At 40.3% G+C, this 10,568-nt stretch overlaps 1 protein-coding gene across 1 annotated transcript; it reads left to right on the plus strand.

Annotated features, from left to right (window-relative positions):
- Positions 1–2,453: 2,453 nt before the first annotated feature.
- Positions 2,454–10,553, plus strand: LOC114872403 (palmitoyltransferase ZDHHC5-A). Its single transcript, XM_029179554.2, has 4 exons — positions 2,454–2,708; positions 7,748–7,963; positions 8,294–8,583; positions 9,071–10,553. Exons 1-4 carry the CDS (start codon positions 2,703–2,705, stop codon positions 9,363–9,365), a joined length of 807 nt encoding a protein of 268 aa, XP_029035387.1. The 5' UTR covers positions 2,454–2,702; the 3' UTR covers positions 9,366–10,553.
- The last annotated feature ends 15 nt before the right edge of the window (positions 10,554–10,568 follow it).

The raw sequence follows: 10,568 nt of genomic DNA on the forward strand, positions 1-10,568 counted from the left end.
TAAAGAGATATGACAGAGATGTAATTTAACACGTTAAACATAGTTACAGCTTGTCATATTCATTTATCAATTCCAAAAGAAAGGGTTAAAACCAATCCACCCATCCAATTCGCTCGAAGCCAGAGTATCTCTATCGCAGTCAATAATTCGAGATGCGACAGCAATCAATCTCTCCAAACACCCTAACATCTTATCCTCCCCCAGCCTACCTACCTACCTACCTAAATCCAAACAGTCGAACCCTATACCATCCACCAGTCGTTTCAATCCCACCAATTAACCCCTGCAAACAAGCTGTAAATCCCTTTTCCTCGTCCCGTGTACAAAAGATCAACGTACCACCCTTAAAGCTCACCTTCATCGTGGGGAAAAAAAACTTAAGCCCAGGACCAACGCCCAGGTTCAATTAAATAGTATTCGAAAGTCGAAAGGAAGTAGCAGGTTGCGGATCGATGCACGCGAGCCCAACAACCCCTATCAGTTTCCGCGTTGCAGGAAACGAGGGGGGCTTGAAAGGAGTTCGGTGTGTAGCTCTGGGTATATCGATCTCAAAGATCGTCCTGCACGAAACGGTCGAGCGGGTCTCTCAGGGCCGTACCACGGGGCTCCAAGCCACCTGCGACGACCTTGACCTACGGGGTTCCTCTCGCGCCGGCGTCGCGTCCTCAACCTCCCTCTTTTCTCTTTCGAGCTTCTTCTGCGTCCCGTTTCATCTCGTTTCCGAACACTTTGCAGTAGGGTTGTTACGAAAATCCTAATATTACTAACATCTACTTGCGAATAATTAAATATATATCATAGGAAGGAGTATTGTCTGTGTTCCCATGTTCATCTAATCAAATAATTGGATATTTGGTAAAATTCCAACTGCTTGGATATTTCAATTATCCAAATTCTTCGAAGTTTTACAGCCCTAATTTGCATCCCTATCAGTCTTCATTTTTGTCACCTTCTCTTGTTACTCACAGTTCCACGTTTATGTGAATCTTTCAATCACATCATTTGTCTTCTTCTCTTGTTCTTTTGTATCTTTTGACGTTCAATTCTTTGTTTCCGTATTTTGACGTCGGCCCCAGGGTGGTTTATGGACCGTCGCTATTGTTGATCGGCAATTTTTCACGGGTGAATCGCGTTTGATGGATCTTTTGGACCATCAGGGGGTGGTTTTTTTTTGTTCTCTGTTATGTAACGCTTGATGCCTTTTGCTTTTTTTTTTCTATTGATCGGCCAATTTTTGAAAGACGAAATTGGTTTGATATTGTATTCCGATAATTTTCGAAACTTCTGAATATTTACTTTACTCTGAATACCCGTAATGCAATTTTTCCGTCTTCGAAGTTTCATTCTCGGAAAGCCTTTAGGCAGTTTAAACCGGATTTCCGTCAAGTTCTTGTTATCCGGCGAAACGTATCCAGGCACTCGAGAAAACTGTCTCGCTGTTCATTTTCCAGCTCTCACCACTTTTCTCCTCCAATTTTCCGATGAATCGTTGCTTCCATTTTCTCCCTCGAATTAATTGTTCGAGTCATTTCGGAGATTTTCTTTCGAATTCAACGAAAATTTATTTATTTATTTATTTATTTATTGGTTAGAAGGGTATCATAATTATTATTACAAATAATTATTTCTCCTTCCATTAAAATATTATAGTAATGCAGTGAAATATTAGAACAAAGGAAATGCTTGATAAAGAATTTTTTTCTTTCCAGAAAAAATTCAACACGCTTGTTTTTAACGAGAAACAGTAAACACCCCGATATCGTTTTCCAACCCTGTTTCCCGGCAATCAAACCAAGCCACCCCAACAATTAATACCTAAAATCCACGTAATCCAAGCCTAACCCCTTGCTCTCTACCGCACTCGTTCGAAAACATTTCACCCTTCGCCTCTTATAATCCTTAAAACCCTATCTAGCTTTTCTACCAAACCAATAAAGAAATATACTCATATAGTACATTGATTACTAGTAATCTAAAAGAAACTATTTTCTCATTAAAGATTAATACTCTGCGTTGTGTAATAGCGACAAATCGATCGCTAGAACCTTGCTAAATAATTTATTCATCAGTTGTTACGCTGCTGATAATAGAAATCTGTCCTGCTATGGTTCAATATTAATTTACCATATAACCATTAGTGCTGTCATTAATTTTCTATTCTCGATAACGAGTAGAACGAAACATATTCGAAAATTCAATTTCCTCGAAAGGCAGTCTTCGGTACAAAGCAATACCATTCTTTATTCATAATTAATTCTCTCACGCGGAATCGCAGCATGGTTTTCATATCTCAAAGATTAAATTTCGCCGAACAAGAAGCTTTTATTTATTTTCTTCGTTGGTTCGAACCGGTGGCACAATTAACTCGAATCAAGCTTAGTAACGATCAGACCGGCCGGAGAACTCGACGGGTAAATCATATTCTCATCAGAACTCGCGGTGCTGGACCTCTTCTCACCCCCTGCTGCGAAACACAGCCAGCTCATCCCCATCCCCACCGTACACCAGCTACCGGACCGAGCCAACTCACCCTCTCCCACCCTCTGAGCACGCTCCTGTCTCGGGCTGTCCTGACGAGCGGAACCAGTCGCAGTTCGAACCCCGAAGAGGCCAACGAGGAGACCGATATCCTGGAAGCCGACGATTGGCACGAGGCGAAAGATCGTGCCGAAATCCTTGGCCATGAGCTCGGCCTCGGAAAAATGCAGGTGACTGAATTTTCTTTTATCAATCCCTTCTTCCTCTTACAGTGGTATGTTTTTCACTGACATTTCTAGACATTTTGGAAAATTTCATTGAGGTTGAGAGGCCTCGTCACTGAAAGTCATCATATAAGTGGGGCATAGTCAATTTTATCATGGTTTTAATTGAATCCAGATAATTTTAATACATTGCTTACGTCTTTTATTATAATTTAGTATTTGTTATAATAGGTTTGTTATTTGTTACAATGGTGTGGGTTGAGTTTGTAGGTGATCAGGTTGTTTGACGTAAGATTTGACGTATGCATGTCGTGTCGACGTGTTAAGAGGCAAACATGGAATCTTCTTTTTTATCGAAGGGGAAATAGGGTGGAAATTTTATACAGGATGATGTTTAGAAAAATTGCAGGCGGTGTTACATCGTTTTATTGGTTGTCTGATTAAAGTGTACGTAGGGTTTCTCGTCTCCCACAACTTCAATTGAATTCCGCACTCGAGGGCGAACCCTTTGTTGTTATTTTGTTACTGATTGTTGGAAACAAAGTGTAGCTGGGTGAAAATTTTATTGATTATGGTTTTTGGAATAGTTCACGTTGCTGAAAGTTGTTTGGTTTCGTTGCAAATAAACAATCTCGTGTTCTACACACAAGGGTAGGTTTTCTGTAGTTATTCTGTTATTTCTCATGGAAATTTTATGATTCAGTGTATTTCATGAAATTTAAATGACATTTATGTAGAGTTATGTAGAATATTTAAAACATTCTCAGGGTTAATTTAACCCTCCATACACCATGATTATGAGGTTCTATTTTGTGAGGTTCACTATGGGTTCTTTAAATTAGGTTTTAAAGTACTATGAGTTGGAGCTTGAATAATCTAACTTTTGGGGGTGGTTTACGAGGTGATTGTGCTCCCTTTGTTTATGTCCTGAAGAGGGTGGTAAGAAACTTGTGTACCCCCGTATTAAAAGGGTGAACGAAATTTGAATACCTTCAGTAAATTGTTAAAATACTTTAGAGGTGAAAATGGGACACCCCTCTCGAAATTATTTTCATTTATTTTGTATGTTATTTCCCTTCCACTGAATATTGTACTAGAGGGTGGAAGTTTCAAGCTTTACAAATCCAATTAAATTGAGATTTGTCCATTTGAATCGATCCACCTTCTATTTATTCAGAATTTTATTAGGTATTTCTCCGTTGAATTTTATTATATTACAAAATAAAATCCAATTCATTTTTGTTCCAATACTTATTAGAGGAACTGTTATTCCTTCTTTCATTATTTTTATTAATTTTTTTTATTTATAAAAATTTCACTCTTAAAGGTTCTTAATAGTCTTATTATATATTTCAAAATAATTTACCATTTGCCAAAAGTAAAAAAAAAAAACACTGCCCATTTCCAATTCCTCTGTACCTTTACCACCCTCTTTATTTTAAGATGAGGGCTGGAAGGCGATTCAGAGATTTTCTCGAAGAATCATTAACCTTGATTTTTATTTCACTACCCCTATCCAGGGACCAATCTGATTTCTGAGTGCTAACGACAGTCAAGAGGGTGAATTTCGTTAGTTTCCGAACCCTCTGATCTGTCATGTTTCACAAACGAAGCGGGGTTGCGTAGAACAACGATAAAACGCGGAAATGTATTCCGTATAATGAAACCCTTCGACTTTCACGATTCTCTGGCTTCGTATCTCGGTGCGTCGAATTATTCAAATAAAAAGGGGTGGTTTTCGTGGCAATATAACGAGATCCTTCCCGGTTTCAAACGAAACAACGGCGAACGAAGCTCGACGTTTCTTTCAAAGCATCTCAGGCGTCAACGCGAAAAGGGGGTAGCATGCGACCGACGGTTTTAATTAATTTTTCAAGGCTCCACCATTGAAATTCACCCTTTCGAAACATCACACTGCGAATAATAACCTTTAACCAAATTTCCAGTTCACCCTTAGCATTACCTGTTGTCCAAGCTATACTTTTTATTTTTAAATTTTCGAGAAAGTGGAGAGTGTCATCGAGTAAGGGATGAAAGTTCACTCCCCAGGTGATTAAGTCAAGAAGGTAGCTAAGTAGAAAAGTAAATTCTACTTTTACTTTCACTCTCGTTAACATTCCAACGTGATTCACTCGAGGATGAAGACCCTTTAACGAACCCATCCCTAACCCTTGAAATTTAAAGTCAATTAATCTACCCACGAACCCCTAACTTTTCAATTAGCCACGAATCAGTCTTGTTATCGAGAACTTCATAATTCACTTATCATTTTCGTGATGTAAACGTCACTCCAACCCCCCAAGGGTTGGTCAAAGTCGAATCGAAAATGTTTAAATCAAAAAGGAGGGGTGAAAAATATTTCTGAAAGATCGTTGCTCGTGATAATTTCGTGATCGAGCTGTTGAAATTGAACAAACTCCTCCTTTTCATGGGACAAGAGTGTTTCTGTTTACACGCACGAGAAAAGCAACCCCCTTTCACGTTCCTTCATCGACCGTGCCTTATGTCAAGGCCGAAGCAACTAAGATTTCTCAGTCACGGTCACGAACATCGTTGTGTGTCTGTTCAGCACGGTTCGCAAATCATTGGCTGCGATTACGACCTCACCCCTTTCAACCCCTATTCGCCTATTCGAAGTGCTTTTTAATGGATTAACCAAAGCACTTACCATTGGATGACAAACAACGCTACATCTTCTCGGATAAGTTATTCGTTTCGAATGTTAAAAGTCTAAAATAATTTTAATATCGATTGCTATTATAAAAAATGTAATCTTCGTATCGTATTATCGTTTCGATCGAGAAAGTTTGCCGAGGAAAAAGGAATGTGTAATTATCAAGACAGCTTATAATTCGTCGAGTTCGCAGCTTGAAAAATATTTATCCGAGATATTTGCTGTGGCTGTGGAAAATTTTTTAATAATCCACACCCGGCTGAGGGCACGGGATTAATTAATTTCTCGAGCTTTAATTTAGCAGAAACGTCGCTCAGTTTATAATTCATGATTCGATGTGAGATTAATTAATCCGTTTGGAGGGGGTTTCAATCACTCAGATGATAGATCGTGAATCAGGTTGAAAACACGTGGTTGCATCATAATTTATATATAACTGGCGCGATACCACTGAAATTACAGATGAAAATTGAGATATTCCTCGTTTTATTTCAGTCGTTGACACAGATTTGAAAACACATTTAAAAAAAGAAGAGGCAGCAGAGTGCAGATGTACTTTTTATGCATCTAGGCGAATTCAACGGCTTCACTTGAAATTTATTTATAGTACATTTTATTAATATTATAATAGTCTATCTATATTGAAATTGAAAGAAATTGGAGAAAGAAAATGAACTTTCTCGACCGTTCAATTCAGAAATGGAAATAAGTTTCTCCGTATTGTCTTGTACCCAGTGGCGCAAACCGATTTCTAATTCTTTTGTGGTTCTTTTAGAAAAAGGATCTGCGGTTAAGCAGACCGGTTCCATCGAAACAACAGTTTGGCAAACGTCCAGATTTTTCCGCAGCAAAACTGATACCAATCGTGAGGACAGCCATCAGTCGTTCACTGCGGTACAACGAATTTGCATTTCTCTCGTTCAAGTTTTCATGGTTAAAGGAAATGCAGAAATTAACAATCTTCGTATTTCCACGATAGAACCAAGGATATCAATATCGTTTTAAACCTCCTTCCATTTCTGAATCATTTCCTTCGTTCTGTCTCGCGAATCGTACAATGAAACTAAAATTCTCGGTCGGGTGTCCTGAAAACGAGTAACCTGAAATATTTAACAAACAAATTCATAACTTCTTCTTCTTCTTCTGACAGACAGACGTATATTCTTCTTTTCCCTACGAATGGTAACATTCGCATCTTCTTCCAGGGAAACCTGCACAGAAGCATCCAGCTTCATTAGAGAGCTTCCTGGCTGCGCTGTATCGATCCGTGTTCGCATCGGCTGTTTGACCAGCAAGGCTTTTTTTTCGTACGAGATCGTGCTAATTATACACCGATAGGGAAAAAGTCGTTGAGAAAAGATAAATTTGTCCCGTTGGTCTCGATAAAATGTCGTGCTATTAGAGGCACTCTGAACGACCCGTCAGATCAATCGTTAGAACTTTGGTAATTAATCAAAGAGAGCGGTTTCCGTTTCGAAAAGTATTTTTATTTTCAAGGGAATCTTATGTAAATGATAAATCCATATTTTTGATATACTATTATTATCTTGATGGTCGAGGGCAAAATCAAGGTTGATTTTGTAATTAATCATAAGGGACGCTTTCGTTTTCGTTGGGAAAAATTTTTATTTCCACATCGATTATTATTTCTCTATGAGAAACAGGATACAGTCGAATGGTTCATAGTGAACTTTGCACTTTTATTATTGTGCTGTGATAATTATTAGCGGTGAACTGTTGTTGCTGAGAATTCTCGCGTGAGTCCATCCTACGTCATCGACGTTTATAAAAGAACCGGGCGTGTTGCAACCTTCATCGCGTCAATGTAAACAGGCCGTAATGAAAGGAATCGAACTGATGGATATTTCAGTAAGTCATCGGTTGCCACGGGGTCGAAGACTTTCCAACTTTCTTTCGAGATGTAAATCATCAAACCTCAAACACGAATCATTTTCGTTTTCTATGAGGCACAAGTTTTCCTTCGGTTATACCCTGACACGTATCTTCCTTAAAGTTTCTTTGGTATCTCGATCAGACGATCAGAATGCAGTCATACCAGCCGATATTTCCGACAGCATTTTCACCACGATCGAATCAATTCGAATCAGTGACAGCTTCTACGTGACGCAAATGCAACGTGCATAATGTGTTTTGCTGGTCATTTATCTGGAGCTCTAGGAACACGGTTATGTCAGACACAGAAGTATTTGTTCCATCGGGTTGCCAGCTGTCGTGTCCTGTTTAAGATATCGACAATTTTAGATAGCCATGATTTCTTAAAGAATATTTCGTCGAATTCTAGCCAACGTGTTATAAGATTCACAATTTTTTTATCAATTCGATATTTCATTGATTACTGCTGGTTTCACAGAAGCCATTGAGAGAGCTGGGCCGACTGTGCCTCAGCACGGGTGAACAGAGCGGCGACGTTGTTGCGGAAGTATGCACGGAACCACGCGGTGGACTTCCGCTTCTTCAGGTATGGCCGAGCGATTCACCAAGAGGCGAGGCGGACGGACAAGCGCAGGCATTCGTGTTTCCCGATGTCCAAGAGAACGTCAACGATAGTGGAATAGAATCTATACAGGTATTTACAATTCTCATGAACAAAGGAATAGAAAAAAATGAAGAGAAATATCTGAAATTGCTTTTTATTTCCCATTCTTATAACCACGGTTATAAAACGAATCAATGGTTCATGGTAGTTTCTATAAGAAAGCTTTTCAATCGAATATTCCCGTCTGACTCGCATCGTAAATCAAAATCTTGTTGGCGCCAGGTCGACGGAGAACCTAAATGTCCCACGCCATAATCGACGCACTGTGCTACATATTTATGACTCATCGATTGTTATTAAAGGCGAAATGTTAAGAGAGTTAAATCGCGGAATGCCTTAACGATGATCCTGTTTTAAAAGGCATCGCCATCGCCGTGCGGCGTGGCGAGTACGAGTCCAGCCGCGACCCCGCAACAATCCCGACGCGCCAGCCTGCTTCATCCGGATCATGCTCGGCTGCAGCTGCATCATTTGCATCATAATCACCACAATTCAGGGTCTAAGACTCCACCGACGCCGGACCGGGCGTCCATCGACGAGGAACCTCCACTTCCGCCGAGCCCGTCGAGCTCGACCACCAGCAGTTTACGCTCCATGCCAAGCTCCGCGATCGCTTCGATGCACTCGCAAGATAGGAGACGAAGCAGCAGGTAATTATACCATCGGAGAATATTTTTAACGATCGCTCGACGCAAGAAAGGATAAAGTACGAATGCTAGAGGCGAACGTTTCAAGAGTTTAAGAAACGTTTAGTCTCTCCGAGAAAGTGAAAATCCTCGTGGTTTCCTGTCACGATCTTCTTCACAAAAGGGAAACCTCCCTGAACCATCCCCTTTCTGTTCCCGATCCGTGAAATTACCGCACGGAGAAGCGGGGGTGGAAATAATCCCTCAGGTTGATACGGTCTGACGTCGATCTTGACTCGTGTCGAGGCGTGACCCTGGCTCCATGCAAATACGACCGACGAAGCACGTGCAGTTATAGATCTAGATATTAATCGGTGTCTGAATAATCCAGACATCTCTCCAGCCACCCTTTCTCACGCTCTCTCGATCTGCTTAGAATTTTATTTCCAATCAACAGAATTACCCAGCTCGGTAATCGATGTTTGATCAATAGTTTTCTAATAATTAACAGGTATAGCATGTTCGATGCCTTGGATCTGGAATACGCCCTGCTGAGGGCAGCGGCCCGAGGTTCAGTGGGTCCATACTCTTTATCGGAATCCTTGCACAAGTTGACCTTCACTCAGAGCCTGGCATTTCCTGCTTTGGCTCGTGGATTGGCGTCGAAGCAGAGCGTACCAACCAGGAGGCCTCAACAGCACACGGAGAGCGGATTGAACGCGTTCGCCAAGGTGGTGACCGCGTTGGTCCTCGTGTTGGTCAGCGTTTTGGTGTTCGGTGTGGTGTACAAGTTCGTGAGGACGTGAGGGTGGTTGCTGGTACCCGATCGACAGCCTGGCTCTTCGCAGGATTTCGATCGACCTGGTACCAGCGACTCATTCGACGATTGACTAGCTGGTCGAGTGTTCTGAATATAAAATTCACTCGTATGCCGATGATAGAAGGTTCCCTTGGTGAAACCTTGGAACCACCGGGAATAAGGATACGTATTATCAGAATGCGGAGCTTAGAGCTTTGATGGTGGAAAGTGAAATTATTGTACCAAGTGGAAGCTCAAAGCTATGGTAGAAAGTGAAGGATTCTAAATGAGAGGTGACATTTTAATTAATCCTTTATACCAAATGAAAACGCAAGGTTGATGGTAGAAAGTAAAGGTACCACGTGAAAGACGAAAGTAATAGTAGAAGGTGATTATTTCAGATAAGATACACGTGCAACCTCTGATGGTGCTTAACCATTGGGCCTAGATCAGGGGGTGTTTCGATGATTGTCGATTGGTGAGCATGGATGGATACTTGAACATTTAACAATTATATTCATTCTATCGTCTGTGATTGAAAAATTGACTATTTCGATGAACGAAACCTTTTCAATTCAAATGGGTATACATAGTATGACACAGAACGGGCTCGTTGAAAAACAATAGAGGATTGAAAGTAGATTGATTCGAATCGAAAAGTGGGATTTTCATACGATGCGATGAATTTTTATTCACAAAAATGGAGACGACTGAGATGATCGATCGTTGTCCAAGTATTTTGCACGCGGACAAGGTGTATTCGAGCAGTGTTACGCGTTTATCGTGCTTTTTTCACTCTAAATAAATAAAGTATAGCTATATAGCTGTGTTCACAGCTTGCCTTGTAAATATATAGCTATATCTGCATATTAAACGAGGAACTTTTAAAAAGTGCAAACGATTAATCAATATTGAATATCTCTCCTAACTTTAATATTTCCTTCGAATTCAAGTTTGCGAATACTTACCGGTAAAGGTGTTATTCTTCATTTGCAATCAAATGTGGATTCTTGTCCGCGTTGCAAAAGAAAATGTCTACCGTTCGAGCGAGTTATTATCAGCTCGCTTTAAAAAAAATAATAATAATACAATCAGTGACTCTTCAAGTGCTTTACACAACTCTATCCCGATGACAATCGATCCAATATTAATCTTATTTGACATCTTTCGTCGATCAGCTTCATACTGTAAGAAACTTTCGGACATGTTC

This window comes from Osmia bicornis, chromosome 11 (assembly GCF_907164935.1).
Source record: "Osmia bicornis bicornis chromosome 11, iOsmBic2.1, whole genome shotgun sequence".
NCBI classification, from domain to species: domain Eukaryota; kingdom Metazoa; phylum Arthropoda; class Insecta; order Hymenoptera; family Megachilidae; genus Osmia; species Osmia bicornis.

What these genes read in the sequence shown, in the direction of transcription:
- LOC114872403 (XM_029179554.2), top strand. An exon ending in GTGGAATAGAATCTATACAG is followed by an intron (nt 7,964 to 8,293) that starts GTATTTACAATT and finishes CTGTTTTAAAAG; the next exon opens with GCATCGCCATCGCCGTGCGG. An exon ending in GATAGGAGACGAAGCAGCAG is followed by an intron (nt 8,584 to 9,070) that starts GTAATTATACCA and finishes AATAATTAACAG; the next exon opens with GTATAGCATGTTCGATGCCT.